Raw genomic sequence first — 16567 nt, 5'->3', positions numbered from 1 at the left:
TATTTGTGTCATAGGTTTTAAAAGAGTTTTTGTTGTTCAAAATTGCTGAAAAAGTTTCTCCAGCATATAATTAGCAGGCTAAACTATAAATTCTTGAAGGAAAACCTGAAAGATTCCAACAATTACTTTCTTTTGGGTAGGTCAACACCCCACAGCTATGTAATTAGCCCATTGTGTTTAAAAGCTAAATGTTATTTTAAAATTAAATCAAAACACACTGTTTGTATGCTGGTTGCCAATAAGACATCTCAACAATATACCAAGAATGACTGAGGATATCAAGTTCAAATTTTTGGGGCCACTTCTATTGCTACTTCCGCTCTTAAAATTTTACTAAATAAAGAGAGTGTAAGTGTATCGAGGCTGTGAAAGAGTATAAATATAATTTTTGGGAATGGTATTTATTTTTATTTATCAGGTCAACTAGAGGATGCGTATACCTAAAATCACTTTGACTCTTAAAAAGGGCACTATAACTTCTAATTTAAAATCAAGTGAAACCCATATGAATTTAATACGATCACCCATTCTATAAGAACCTATTATGTGTCCAGGGCATAGCTTAAAGCCCTTGTCCCTGGGCTCTGGGGGTTGGTCAAAACCCTGGAAGCATTTTAATATGTTCTTTGGTATACTTTAAACAAAATTGCCATCGCACAATTTCAATCAGATGCATTTGGTGAAAAGAGGGGTAGTTCGGTGGGCGGGGATGCTACTTGACCTCCATCACTATTGACTCTTAACAGAGAACTAGAATTTTCGATTTTAGCCAAATGAAGCACCTCTAAATATTATACAACCATCCCTTTCATAAGAAACTTAAATGCCCCAGGGGCATAATAACAACCCTCGCCCTAAGGCTCTTCTGGTTTGTATGAGCCTCGAATTACTTGTTATATAATATTTGAACTATTTCATAAAAGGATTATCTCACCATATCTCTTGGATGCATCTCAGGAAAATAGGACCATGTTTGTCTTGTGTGTGTGAGTGTGGGGGTGCGTGGGGGGGGGGGGAGTAGCGGTGCTCTAATCGCTGTGACTCTCAAAAAGGGGACTAGAACTTATGATTACAAATCCAATGAGTTCTGTCCAAAGGATATGTAACCAACCTTTTTATAAGATCCTAATATACCTCATTGGCATAACTTACAACAGTTTACCTGAGAGCTGTAGGTGCAGGGGGTGTCTTTCTCACAGAAATAATTTCCAAAACCTTCAACTACGATGAATAAAATTGGTATCTCCAAATTTTGACTGGATGTGTTAAGGCAAATAAAGAGTGTTTATGGGGAGAGCGTTGAGGGGGAGGTTTGCTCTCAAATCACTTTGACTCTTAAAAAGGGCACTATAGCTTCCAATTTCAATTCAAATAAGCCCCATCTGATTTATTTACGACCGTCCATTCCATTAAAACCTTATAGACCCTCATAAAACAACTTAAAACCCTATCCCCAGGGCACTGGGGGGTTGTGTTATTATATGTTCTTTGAACTATTTAAAAAAAATCGCCATCTTATAAATTCTTTCAGATCCGTTTGGTGAAAGGAGTAGTTGACCCAATTTTTGAAACAAATGAGCCTCTTCTAAAGTTAAAAAAACATCCCTTCCATAAAAACCTTAAATACACCCTGGGCATAACACAGCCCTTGCCCCTAATCTTTGGGGTTTGTTTCAACCCCAAAAGCCTTGTTATATGATGTTTAGACTATTTTTAATAGAATGGCTACCTCAAAATTTCCATTAGAAGTATTTCGGGACAATATGACGTGTGCGTGCGTGTGTGGGAGGGGTGAGGGGGGTAACTACCCTTCGATCACCTTGACTCTCAAAAAGAGCACTAGAGTATCTGATCACCAATTCATTGAGGCCTCTCTGAAGTTTATATGACAGCCCTTTCTATAAATACCGTAAATACCCCATGGCATAACTTACAACTCTTTCCCTGAGGGCTATGTGGGAGTTGTCGACCTTCAAGACCTAATTTCCAGAACTTTAACTAGGATTCAAGTAATTGAATTAAATCAATATCACTGGAATTTAAATTTAAGAAAGAAAACGATTTAACTACCTCCTAGTTAAAATAATGAATAAATATGAATGAACTACAGCGAATCAGGTAGCAAAATCAACCAGAAATGGTACTACTCCACAGAGAAGCGACTTTTCAAAAGATACTTTATATTATATTATTACTTGGTTTCAGCTATATCCAATACCCTGGTTACAATGAACTCTATCGATCCTATATGTACCCACATAGAATAATTATTCCTGTTAGAGACGAATTTTTAATAAAGTCCTATTACTAACGATTCTTCTTCTATATTGCTCAAAATGTTACACACGGAAGGCTATGCTATCTTAAGGGCCTGAAAATTCCAATATGAAAAATCAATATTTTCCTTAGCGACTGTCTATCCACATAATTACTTGTTTTCATAGTTGGTGTATTATTTCTTTAACTTAAATTATCATTGGCAATGGATGTAGATAATAAATGTTCAACAGGCACAATATTCCTCTCCATATCTAAAAGTCTATTGGTAATGATAAATATTATAAAAGACTAATCACTGAAAAAATACAAATCTAAACAACATTAACAACTAAACAACTCTAAAACAACATTAAACAACATTAAAACACCTAAAACAACATTAACAACTAAACAACTCTAAAACAACATTAAACAACATTAAAAAAACTAAAATAACATTAACAACTAAACAACTAAACAGATATAAAACAGATTTAAACAACATCAAAACAACTTAAACAACATTAACCACTAAACAACTCTAAAACAATATTAAACAACTAAATCCAAATTACTAACTCTAAAACAACATTAAAAAATATTAAAAAAACTAAAACAACACTAAACACTAAACAACACTAACAAAATTAAAAAACATTAAAACAACTAAACAGCTCTAATTAACATTAAAACAACTAAAATAACACTAACTACTAAACAACATTAAACAAATCTAAACAAATATCTAAACAACAAAGTAACAAGAAAATTATACGAGAAAATTTGAGGAAACAAAACAAAGAATTCCAAATAGCAAAAAAGTTAAATATTGATTCGTCACATCATTACAATTGAATATTAATCACTAATTAGCTAATTAAGTTACCTGATTTTCAAGATGGCTGAAGTATTTTCTGTTTTGGCTGATATGCAGCCGCCATGAATCAAAACATTCTTAACTCTAAATTTGTGACGTAACCACATTTAGTAGTTTTTCAAGCTTTAGTCTTAACTACTCAGACATCAAAACTCTTTTGATCGGGGAAGTTTCATCTTATTTGCAAACACGCACTTTGAACAATCAGAAGAATGAAATGTGGCAAAGCCGAGCAGGCGAAAATATTCCATTGAAAATGCTCGAGTACGCAAGGGCTTGGTCTACTCGATATCCGTAGAAATCCTACTGATCTCCCACTTAGTACTAATAGCCTTAAGACAGTATTTGTCAGTGTTTCTCCACCTGTCTCAGACAGGTCGTTGATTAGAAGAGCATTCGATCTTTATTCCTACTCTAGATCTTCGTTGTGGTATTCTAGAATCTAAATAAGGTTTTCTAGAGATGTAATTTGAGTATTTAACCTCTTAAGTATCCTTTCAATGCTTGTAAACCTGGAACTGTAGTGCGGATTGCCAATTAATCACGTCATAGATCACAGCAAACAATTGCTTAGTTCATTTTTATGTATCACTCAAAATGTTACTCACGGAAGGCTATGCTGTCTTAAGTTCTATTAATTATATTAAAAAAGCCTACTCTTCTACTAATATAATAAACCATATTTTGTCTACGTGCCGGAACTGTTACCTGTGTAAAGATAATGTGGTAAAATACAGTGAAATTGCCAGAAAAATAAAAAGGGCAATGGCAGAAAATATCACTAAGGAATATAGAGATGACCAGTTTTTTAATTTTTCTGTTAGTGTTGGTGCATATATTTTTCTCCATTTGTAAGGTTTCTTACAAGAAGTCATTTCTGTAGTTTGTATTCAAGAGGTGAATTCAAGAACGAGTTTGTTACTTACTTACAATGTTTTCATAATTTTCTTGAATGTAATTTTTGTATTGTGTATCCAAGAGGTGAATTCAAGAACGAGCTTGTTAATTACTTACAATTTTTTCATGATTTCATAAATGAAATTTCTGTATTAAGTGTCTTAAGGCCCTATTAATTATATTAAAAAAGCCTATTAGGATTTTAAACCAGCTTTTTACTTTTTCTGTTAGTGTTGTGGCATATATTATTTTTCTCCATTTGTAAGGTTTGTAACAGGAAGTGCCAAAAGCCAGTCTCAGTTCAGTATTAAAAGCCAAGTAGTTTTTTAAACATTCCGGTAAAGTTAGCCTATCGATGGAATCGTAATATGAATGCTTAGATTTTATAACATCGGCCACAATAGCATCCCGGCAGATCGAAAGCAAGGAGCTATTATCAAGACCAAAGGCATCCAGAGAAAAGTGAAAGAATTTCTCCTTTTCTACTGCGCCTTCCATCTCATACAAACTAACCATAGCAATAAGCTTTTTCTTGGCATTAGCCTTTTTCTTACTCTTGGTTAGGGGCAGATGGGGCTGTTGGCCTCTTGGCAGACGGGTAAAAAAGGTAAAGGATGCGGCACTAGACCCTTAAGGTCCAAACCGGCGGTGCTGATCTCCGTTTCGTGGCCCTTCAGCCAGGAAGTGCAATGGGGGGCTGGGGGCCCCGTCTTCGCAGACGGGGTTGTAACATCACACCACATATAAATTTCAGTAGCTGAATCATTTTGTTCAGTAGCTCATGAACATGTATCAGAGTGTTGTTGCTTGAAATTTTTATTAATAATCTTTTTGAGACTAAAAAAAAATCTATGAACCGTTTAAGAAAATTCTAAATTTGGTGGCCATGGTTTTTTCCTATTATAGCTTTTTTTTGTATTTTTAATTTGTATTACAAACTTTGTCAACTGTTAAAACTACATGGGACAAATCTTTAAAAATTTCGTTTCCAAAACGTCTATCAGCGTCATTAAGAAAGTTATTTTTTAATATAATGTCGTCATTTCATGGTGACTGTTTTGCTATCTCCCATTGGTTGTTATTATTTAACTCATTTGATTGTTTTTTAAATTTAGAAGTTAATGTGTAAACGAGAGTGCGCGATATAATCTATTTCTTGACCATAGTTTCTAAGTGAGCCTATTTTTAATTTAAAAGATTTACATAAATGATTTTTAAACTAGTTTTTACAAAAAAAAAAAACTGAATAGCACAACAGAAAAACGGTAATGAAAAATCAGGTTTTTTTTTATCAGGGTTGGATGGAGAAGTAGCTTCATAAATTTTGTCCACAAGAATTTTATAGCTCAGAGGCAGTTTAGTACCAATGCTCAACTTTGTTTTAAACCCATTTTTGTCACCAGAAATGGTAGAAACTTTTAATTTTGAATCGAATTAGCCCCTTTAAATGTTTCAATGATATTTCTAGCTATTATAGAGTGGTGCTGCCTATGATATTGCTTATATGCCTTTATGAAAACATGCATATATACAGTTTTTACGTTTAATTGGAACGCCCCCTAAATGCTTCCTAGAAGTTTCACCTTAATACTCTAAGCGTCATTAGTTACAATAACTGTAGTTGTAGTACCACAAATATACAGATATCGCTTTTTTGCTTTTTCAAACCCCCCCGCAGCTTACACATCAAGGTAAGACTTGCTGACATACATGGGTTCTGATATCATGCTTTGCCACATGTCTGAAGGTTCACACTTTAATCTTCTGTTTTGATTTAGTTCATATTCTACAACTGCTTTTCCGTGTAATGTTAAATGACTACAAGTGTATATTGTGTTTGTGGTCCTGTATTAAACGTGGCTTCCTCTCACTTGTACTCGCTTATGTTTAAAGTCAAGAGGATATCATGAGGAGGGGGGGGGGCTAATTTCGTTTAATCACGCTTGACTCTTAAAATGAAACTAGAAGTATGCATTTCAAATCAAATCAGCCTCCTCTAAAGTTCACAAGAACACCTCTTCATAAAAACCTTACATCCCCAGGGCATAACTTAAAACCCTTATCCCCATGCTTTGGGGGGTTGTGTCAACCCCAAAGACCTTGTTATGAGATCTTTGGACTATTTTTCAACAAATGGCTATATTAGAATTTCTATCGGATGCATTTGGAGAAAATATGACGTGGGGAGGGGCATAGCTGCCCTTTGATAAATTTGACTCTTAAAAATGGCTCTTCAACATCCGATTTCCAATCCAATGAGCCCCCTCCGAAGTGTATACGACCCCGTTTCCAAAAAAACCTTAAATGCCCTCGGAGCATACCTTACAACCCTTGCCCTGAGGACCATGAGGGGGTTCTCATCCTCAAAGACATAATTTCTGGACTTTTAAACAACGTCAAACAAAATAACTATCTCGAGATTTTGACTGGAAGTGTTTGGGGAAATGATCGGCATGGGGGGGGGTTGCCCTCCAGTCCCTTTTGACTATTAAAGAAGGTACTAGCCCTTTCAATTGCCAACCGACTGAGCCCTATTCAAAGTTTCTACGATAACAAATGGCCATCTTAAAATTTCTATGAGATGCGTTTCTGGAAAATAAGACGTGTGTGTGGGGGGGTGGGGGGGAGGGGCTATTGGCCTGCTAGTAACTTTTACTCTGATAAAGAACGCTTTAGTTTCTTATGATCAATCAAATGAATCCACTGTGAGTCTTATATGACCCTCATGTCAATAAAAACCTTACATGCCCCCTGGGCGTCACTTGCAACCTTTGACCGAAGGGAGGGAGATATGGGGGGGGGGGGAAGTTATATTCAAAGACATAAGACATAATCCCATACACCAGTCATTTCCCAAACACATTCAATCATCATATTTGAGATAGCCATTTTGTTCAGTGTAGTTAAAAGGTCCAGAAATTATGTCTTTGAAGATTATGAATTATGTCTTTGAAGAAAAACCCCTATCCACCCTGTTAAATGAGATTACCGAATCTGGACAGTTCCCTCAATATTGGAAACAAGGCTTTATTACCCCAATCAAAAAGAAAAATGGGAAGCCTGGCTTAGATGGCGCATTCATCCTATTACCCTTACCTCAATTTTTTGAAAATTGTATGAAAGTTTTCTCGCAGACTGGCTTAAAATGAAAGTCCTCTCCCTCATTGATCTTAGACAGTTTGGTAATCTCAAATCCACGTCAACATCTCATTACCTGATCCATCTTGTTGATGGAGGTTCCATCTTGTGGTCTTTGGAGGTTCATTCATATTAAAATTTAGTTGTTCTTGCCTCTTGCCGGTAAGTTTTTTAATTTCAGAGTACCAGTTCTTTGATTTATCATGGCGCAAGTTTTTAATTTTATTTTTATAGTAGGCTCGGGCAACTTTTCTAATTTGACTTTTTAATTCCTTTCTTAACTTATTTGATTCAGCTAAATTACCCCTTTTAAATGAGCTTATTTTCGTGCGGATTAACATTTTTATGTGATTATTTATGTAAGGTTTATCACTGGAGCATTTTCTGATTTTTTTTTTTGTCTTGTCTTAATTGACAGATAACGGTAATACTGATCCTTTATTTTAGGGCATTATAGTTAACAATGCATATATTAATAACAAATAAAATAAGCTCATTTACAAAAACTTTTTATACTTCTTACTTTAATAGGTTTCAGCCATCCCTGCATCTTTGATTTATTGAATTTTGAAGAGATTCACTTTTACAAGGAAAAGCTGTTCTCGCTTTCTTGTAAGGAAAGGAGAGACAATAAGGAGGCAAATAATGAAGGAAAGAATAATAAAGAAAAGAGAGGAAACAAAAATACTAAGAAGAGGCGGGTATGACTATAGATTCTTCTAGCAATCTTGTTCATGAATAAGGAGATTTTGTTACTTGTTCTGCGTCATTTGTTCTCAGTGTGCTTCTTAAGATACAGATATCTTATGAGTGCTGCTTCCCCTTTTATAGTAAGGATCCACCTGAGCCTTAAGCATGTAAACCCCACCTGACTCTTAAACCCCATGCCTTCTCAAGACCAGAACATAATTTGCACTTTACAGAAAATACATTTTAAATGTTTTTACTTTTTGAACTTTAATAAATAAAAATTATCAAAACTTTAAGGAATAAATATCTATATATGTATTTTAAAATGACAATACATGTTAATTTTTTTTTTCTGTCCAAAATTAGGAACCCATTATTCCTGTTTAGGAACCATACAGTTGGTCAAAATATTTGTTTGAGTACTGGGGTGTCTTAGCCTTTAGACTAGGGCCACATCTGACCTCACTAGGAAGGGGGGGGATGAAAATTCTTTTTGGCATCAATCATTATACTTTTATAGCACTTAAGGGATAATTTAAAGCAAAATCCTAGTTAGAGGCTTCTTCTAATATTGAAAAGTGAATGTGTTAGGAGAATGAAACTTCCATGGATAAATTCAGAGCCTACAGTATACTATAAGAGGGTTTTTCTAATCTCTTGTTCCTACTCCTTCCTTATTTTTAAGGCTTTGACAATACTTTGGAAAACTGGTCTATACCTGCCTTAATCACTGAAAGATTCATATTTTCCTTAATTTTGTTTTGAGTCAGCTTTTTTTTGATTCTAGGTTTAGACAACACAACTCAGATGATTTTAGAAGGATTTTAAGCCACATTGGGATTCCTTTTTCTAATTTGAGACAGTTTTGTTTGTATATATGGAGCAGCTTTAACTTATTTTCTTGCAATTTCAACATTAAGCAGTTTTGGACCCATGAAAATGATAGTTTCTTTCTATGGTTTTTGGGTGCAAAAAGGTTAAAAGACTTTCGACTATGATATTTTTTTTACATTTAGAAGCCATGACAGTTTTATCTGGCCTAACTGGATAAGAAGAAAACATGGCGGAATTGTTTTGAATTTTTTTGATTTATAATGAACTAGTAAGTTTAAAATCAATGTGTTAACCCATTTTTTTTTATGTTCAAAAATTGTGGCAAGAAATCATTATTTTCAGGGTTTCTAAAAGGACTTAAAATCAAATTTGCAAAAAAGTCTCTCTTTTCAGAAAGAGCCTAAAAAATGGTATCAAGTGGTATATTCACTTTAATCGTAGGTCTATTATATAAACTGCTTCATATTTACTGGTTGTTGAGCTTATTTGAAACATTAAAAATTAGGATTTTGTCTCTTTATGAGGTTCAATACAATTACATTGGGACTTGTGCGGGCTCTAGATCTAGTGCTGAGCTTTTCATTTTTATAACACAAATTTTGTGTTATTATCAAAGTTTGATGCCCTAATGCTCCTAGGACATCGAGGGAAGGGCTCATTGGAAAAATAATTAAAAGTTCTATTGCCCTTTTCAAGTGACTAAACAGATTAGAGGGCAACTAGCCAGTATCACCAATTCCACTTTCCCCCAAATACTTCCATAGAAATCTTTAGGTAACCATGTTGTTCAACAAGGCTGAATTGTTCCAAAATTATGCGTTTGAAAATAACACAATCCTGCGAAGCCCCCTGGTCCAGTTCTTCAAATTATAAAATTTGCCCATTGTTTATGTGCAGTATATGTAACTGGGAAGTATATACTTTTTTCGGGAGGAGATTTATAATTGAAGTGGGTTTCTTGTAGATTTTGTTCCTGGAGAGGGAAATTGCCAAGGAAAATTTTATAATAAGGGGATTTGACATTTGAAAATCTTTTTCTTTGTTTTACTTTCTCTTTACTGGCTTTATTTTGCACGTGAAAATGTTCAGGGGAAATTGTCCACGGAAAATTTTGGCGTGACTTGATTTCCTTGAAAAAAATTCCGTGGAAGGAGGAATTTCTGAAGTGATCGGAGAGACAATTACAGATGAAAGTCTGTTTTCAAATGAAAATATGCTGATGATAATGTAAAAGACGATAAACCCTAGCCACTCTTTTAAAGTATATGCCTCTCCCTCTTCCCTCTAAAGGGCATCAAATTTTTTACATTTTTGGAAAGTTCCAGGGAGATTCCATGGAAGGGGGGGGGGGGGTTCTGAAGTGATCGGAAAGACGATTAGAGCTTAAATTCTCTTTTCAAGTGAAAATATGGTGAGGATAATTTAAAAGACAATAAACACCGGCCACACTTTTAAAGTATCTGCCTCTCCTTCCTACCTCTATATCTCCCCCCCCCCAAAAAAAAAAAGTCTGTAAACTTTTTACAAGCATAAATTTTTAAACCACTGACGCGGCCCAGCAAGTAGCCATATTACCATGTTCACAATGGACATTTAGATTAGTCCAAAATGCTTGGAGTTTTCAACTATGCTGAATAGAGTTGTTTTGTTAATTAAAAAGCACATCAGAACTTCTAATTTACGTTTGAGTGACTCGTCTCTGGATATTTTAGGACCATTGGTTTGATACCATTACCTCATGAGAACAAAACAAGCACGCCTCCGAGGTCTTCATATGTGGATATATATATCTCTTATATGTGGAATATTTCTTTTTAATTTAAAGTTTCAATATTGCTCTTGACTTTTATTTGAAAAAATACGTTTTTTAAAATTCGATGTGCGTAGTTTTGCAAAAAAGGTTCAGAAATATTCCTCTTTCTGTTCGTGGACTATTACCCCCCTGAAAATAAAATTTCTCCTATGAAACACTTCTATGATCTTTTGAAACCGAGCAAATGATTTTTAAGCAGCTGCCTTACTTTTGCCAATGCCTTACTCGGACAGGACTAAATCTACGGTGCTTGGAAGAGAAAAATTACTATACTTCTTAGAAAGATAAAATATTACTTTGAAATTTGTATTCTATCCCAGGCTAATCAGCATGAGTACTTATCTTCATTATAACAAATTGCTGTAATCGTGGCGATACGGTTGACTTATTATCTATTAGTGACGCTTGTTAACACGTCACTTCGATCGACAACAATAATCAACATCCATTTTAGCCAACTTTCTGGTCAATTTTAAGTGTCTATTGTAATATTCTGAAAACGCATAAATTTTTTTGCTATAATCGGTTACATCCCAAGATATTGTTAAATGTGTTTTCCTCTATTGGGATTGTTTCTAGTAAAATAACCTAGGAATCCAAAATTTTACTAATTCTTGAAACTCTACTCTTCTCTTCTAATTGGCGATATTATCCCTATACGTCTGCTTCCAAGTTTTGATTTCTTTTTATCTGATGGATATTTTGTAATATTTAAAAAATTCAACTCTAGATCGATTAGTCTGTTAAGGAACTCTTTCTAAGTACCTGAATTTTTCTTTGCTTCAGTTCTAGATTTCTAAAGCATGTGTTCCAAACGTAACTCAAATCAGCCAGCCCTAGTCTTTTAGAGTTTTTACAAGTCCCTTGCATCTTCAGTCGGCAGTCCTTCAAACGCATTTTGTGCTTTACGATTTAAGTTAGATTTAATTTTTGCTACCCAGTTTTATTCCGGTCTATCGTTTAATTCATTTTTTTTCCCGCGATTGGAGATACAAAAATATCCACCTTCGTTTTCCATTATTGCTTGGAAGATTACCGTACGCATTAAATCTATAAGAAATTATTGTTGAGGTGCTTGGAAGCTCTTCCTATGATTATGTCTATTATTAGCCTCTTTTCTCCGTTTTCCTGTCTTTCTTGTAATTCAGTAAAATCTAAATTTTAAAATCTTAACGACTCTTGAACGAATGCTGATGATATAAACAGTGAGATAACAAAGGAATAATTGTTGAATAAGGTATAGAAAAATAAGAAGAAGTGACGTACTTAATAAAATAATAAGGTTAGAAATTAGAGTTGAAATACAAATTAAAAGATTAGAGATTGGGAAGCCATTGCAATGTAAGTGGTCAAGTAAAGTTCAAGTAAGTTTATCGGAGGCAACGTTATAGCGTTTTTAAAAATAGCCATTTCATTAAAAAAAATTTTACCAATACATTTTTTAAATAGCAATTTGATTAAAAATAATTCAAAGGTTAGATAAGAAAAACTCCTGTGTCGATGCAACCCCCCATGGCCCAGAGGCAGGCGTTGTAAGTAATGCTCTGGAGGCATATATCATTATTATGGAGGGGGTGCTTGTATAAACTTCGGAGTGGATTCATTTAATTGGAATCTGAATGTTCTCGTTCACTTTTTAAGAATCAAAAGAGCTTGAAGGGCAACTAGCCCCCCCTCCTCCACGCCCTAAATGCGTCAGATAAAAATTTTGAAATTGACATTTTGTTAAAAATACTTCAAAGTTCATATAACAAAAACTCTGGTGTCGACAAAGCCCCCCAAGGCCCAAGGGTGGGCGTTGTAAGTTATGCCCTCGGGACATATATGGTTGTTATTGAAGGGATGCTCGTATAAACTTTATAGAGGGCTAACTTGAATTAAAAATGAAAGTTCTAGTCCAGATTTTGAGAATCAATAGAGATTGGAGGGCAACTATCCCCCCCCCTCCACGACCAATTTTCCCGACGGCATCTGATACAAATTTAGAGGTAGCCCTTAAGCTAAAATTGTTCAAAACTCAGATAACAAAACTCAGATGTCTAACAACCCCCCCAGGGCCCGGGGGCAGGCGTTGTAAGTTATGCCCAGGGGTATATATGGTTCTTATGAAAGGGATAATCGTAAAAACCTCAGAGCTGGCTCATTGGATTTGAAACTGAAAGTTCGAGTTCACTTTTTAATAGTCAAAAGAGATCCGAGGGCATCTCGCCCCCACCCTCCACGCCATCTTTTTACAAACCCATCGGCTGAAAATTTTGAGATAGACATTTTGTTAGAAAAAAATAGTTCAAATGTCGGATAAGAAAAACTCCGATGTCAATACAGCCCCCCAGGGCCAAGGAGAAGGTGTTCTAAGTTATGCCCTAAGGGCATGTATGGTTCTTATGAAAGGGATTGAAAGTTCTAGTTTACTTTTTAAAGAGTCAAAAGATATCCGAGGGCAACTAGCTCCCCCCCCCCCCACTAGCACACACCCTTTTTTCCCCAAGCCTATCCAACAAAATTTTTAAAATAGCTATTCCATTAAAAATAATTCACAGGTCAGAGAAGAAAAACTTCTGTATCGAAACAACCCCCCATGGTCCGGAGTCAGGCAGGGTAAGTAATGATCTGGGGACCTATATCATTTTTATGAAAGCGATGCATGTATAAAGTTCGGAAAGGGTTCATTTGATTCGAAATTGAAAGTTCTCGTTCACTTTTTAAGGGTCAAAAGAGATTGGAGGGCAACTAGCCCCCCCCCCCCGCCCTAAATGTATCAGATAAAAATTTTGAGATACAGATTTTGTTAAAAATAGTTCAAAGTTCAGATAACAAAAACTTCGGTGTCGACACAGCCCCCAAGGGCCTGAGAATAGGTGCTGTAAGTTATGCCCTGGGGGCATGTATGGTTCTTATGGAAGGGATGCTCGTATAAACCTAATAGAGGGCTCATTTGATTGGATATTGAAAGTTGTAGTACATTTTTTAAGAGTAAAAAGTGATTGGAGGGTAGCCAGCGTCCACCCACACTCAATTTATTTTTTTTCCCAGACGTAATTCATATAGAAGGGGTCATCGTATAAACTTCTCAGGGAGCTCATTTCAAAGGGGACAAACTTCTTTCACTTTGATATTGTTACTTTGTTACCAGTTTTGATACTTTGATGAAGATTTGATTTTTTTTTTTAAGTTTGATTTTGAAATGAGGAATTTAAAAAAATTGAAAGTTTTTGCAATCAAAAACGAACAAAAATTAATTAACTTTCCTAAAAATAAGCTTTTCAAAGAAAAGTAAAGGCCATTTTGAACAAATACCTGTTAATGTACAAACTCAAAACGACCAGAAATTACTATTAAAGCATAAATGAAGCCCAAAACAAACAGAAATTAAATGAACAATCATAGGAAAAAAGATACAAAAAGTAATAACATAATTGAATAAACAGATCTTAAAGCGAGTAATGCTTGGATTGAATATGAAAATCAAGCTAAAAACTAAAACAAATATTTTGCTATTGAAGTATAAATGAAAAGAAATTAAATAAACAATCAATGCAAACAAACATACAATGGATATTAATGTAAATGAATAAATAAATCTTAAAACGAGTGAGACTTAAATTGATGTGCAAATCAACCTTGGTTTTCGAATAAAAATCATTACTAACAAGAGTTAGGGTATCGCCTCCTTCTCTCACTCTAAAAGTCTAAAACCTAAGGCGTCACCCAACAACAAAAATTTGTACGTCTCTTGGCTTAGGGCAGCTTGGTTCTGCCTTCAGTCGTAAGTAGTAGTATTCTAGTTAGAGTAAAGATTTTACTTTTTTAATTCAAATTCTAATCATTGTTATCTTATTAAGTTAATCCCGGACCTCTTTATTTTTTACCTTGATCACTGATAGATGTGAGGCCAAATTCCTGAGACTCAGGTTCAAGTTTATATGGTACCGAAATGCTTGGAAAAGTAGTCGTCGGACCATCTTCTAGTTTGGGAAACAAAAAAGGGTCTGAATTGTCAACCTGCTTCTTAATGTCACTTGGTAAAGCATCTTCAACTTCTAAAAACATAATTAAAACAGATATAAAAGAAGTTTGACAAAAATGTATATACATTTTACGAAAAAGAAAATCCAGTAAATTCAGACAAAGATGTAGTTAAAAAAAAAAAGGAATGCGTAAGTAGAGATGCCATAATATCTCCGACGGGGGCACCATATATGGGCATAGAACCACGTGGTTAATGGGGTCAATGACCTCTTTCTCCAGGTGTGTTTTTGGCACGCTCTTAGCGAATGCCAAGGTCAATGTTGTTATTGTTTCCGAGGCAAATGCCAAGGTCAATGTTGTTGTTGTTTTGAACAGAGTCATTAGAGAGAACACGTGGTTAATGGGGTCAATGTTATTGTTATTGTTTTGGACACGCTCTCAGCGAATGTCAAGGTCAATGTTGTTGTTGTTTTGAACAGAGTCATTAGAGAGAATACGTGGTTAATGGGGTCAATGTTGTTGTTGTTGTTTTTGACACGCTCTTAGCGAATGTCAAGGTCAATGTTGTTGTTGTTTTGAACAGAGTCATTAGAGAGAACACGTGGTTAATGGGGTCAATGTTGTTGTCGTTCGAAGCAAAGTTAATGACACTACCTTCCTGTTCGAGGCAGATGTTATGATCCGGAAATAGTATTTGTTATTGTTATTCGAGGCAAATGTTGTTACCGTTCGAAGCAAATGTCAAGGTTAATGTTGTTATTGTTGTTCAAGCCAAATGTTATGATCCGGAAATAGTATTTGTTATTGTTATTCGAGGCAAATGTTGTTGTCGTTCGAAGCAAAGTTAATGACACTTCCTTCCTGTTCGAGGCAGATGTTATGATCCGGAAATAGTATTTGTTGTTGTTATTCGAGCCAAATGTTATGAGGTTCCGAGAAACAGTTAATGACATTTCCTTCCTGTTCAAGCCAGATGTTATGATCCGGAAATAGTATTTGTTATTGTTTCCAAGCCAAATGTTACGAGTTCCCGGGAAACAGTTAGATCCCCCTTCTTAGCCAATCAGTGAGTCGGTTACATCCCCATTCTCAGCCAACCAGAGGGCTTTGTTTACACAACAATTCGACCTAGATATTTCGTATATAACGGGCATGCAATGCGATTCAATTATCAGAAAGTATTTGACACAGTTGATATAACAATGGATAAATTTGATGAGCTTGAGGCCTTGGCAGCCGCAATTTTCAATGTAAGTACATTTTTATTTTCAAATGAATTTTCCTTGGACACCCTCCAGTATATTCAGCTAAAACGCAAATATATTCCTTTACCCTCAAACACCCCCCACAAACCATGCAATCTTTATAGAAAACATAAAATATGTTCTTTTTACCCTCAAAACCTATCCCCCCTCCTATTGTCTTACAACCCCATCGCAAAAGAAATACTTTTTTTGATAAATTCCTTCCCTCTATATTTCCAGCTAAATCCCCCCCCCCAAATTCTCACAAAAAGAAATAGCATTTCGTTAAATTCCTTCCCTCTATATTTCCAGCTAAATCCCCCCCCCAACAAACCATACAATCATTATACTCAATGTAAATATATTCCTTTACCCTCAACCCCCCCCCCGCCAACAAACTATACAATCTTTATAGAAAACGTTAATATATTCCTTTACCCTCAAAACCTAACCCCCCCCCCTATTGTCTTACAACCCCATCGCAAAAGAAATACTTTTTTCGATAAATTCCTTCCCTCTATATTTCCAGCTAAATCCCCCCCTCCCCAACAAACCATACAATCTTTATACTCAATGTAAATATATTCCTTTACCCTCAACCCCCCCCCCACAACAAACAATACAAACATTATTATAATCAATGTAAATATATTCCTTTACCCTCAAAACCTAACCCCCCCCCCTATTGTCGTACAACCCCATCGCAAAAAGAAATACCATTTCGATAAATTCCTTCCCTCTATATTTCCCGCTCACCCCCCCCCCAAATTCTCACAAAAAGAAATAGCATTTCGTTAAATTCCTTCCTTCTATATCCTAGCTAAAAGCGACCACTGACTTCCGTCA

The 16567-nt window shown here is 35.3% G+C and overlaps 1 protein-coding gene across 2 annotated transcripts in view; it reads right to left on the bottom strand.

Annotated features, from left to right (window-relative positions):
- sll (adenosine 3'-phospho 5'-phosphosulfate transporter 1) overlaps positions 1 to 16567 on the bottom strand; it is a 242696-nt gene that overhangs the window by 197580 nt on the left and 28549 nt on the right. Inside the window, exon 2 of one of the 2 annotated variants that reach the window (XM_089097483.1) lies at positions 14378 to 14548. In XM_089097483.1, the coding sequence (XP_088953609.1) occupies positions 14378 to 14548 (171 nt within the window). Of the gene's footprint in view, positions 1 to 14377; positions 14549 to 16567 lie in introns of those variants that run through there. The other variant, XM_089097482.1, reaches the window with a different exon arrangement.

This window comes from Artemia sp. Qi Xiang Cuo, chromosome 12 (genome assembly GCF_049724085.1).
Source record: "Artemia sp. Qi Xiang Cuo chromosome 12, ASM4972408v1, whole genome shotgun sequence".
NCBI classification, from domain to species: Eukaryota; Metazoa; Arthropoda; class Branchiopoda; order Anostraca; family Artemiidae; genus Artemia; species Artemia sp. Qi Xiang Cuo.
This window is presented reverse-complemented; position numbering and strand designations above follow the sequence as displayed.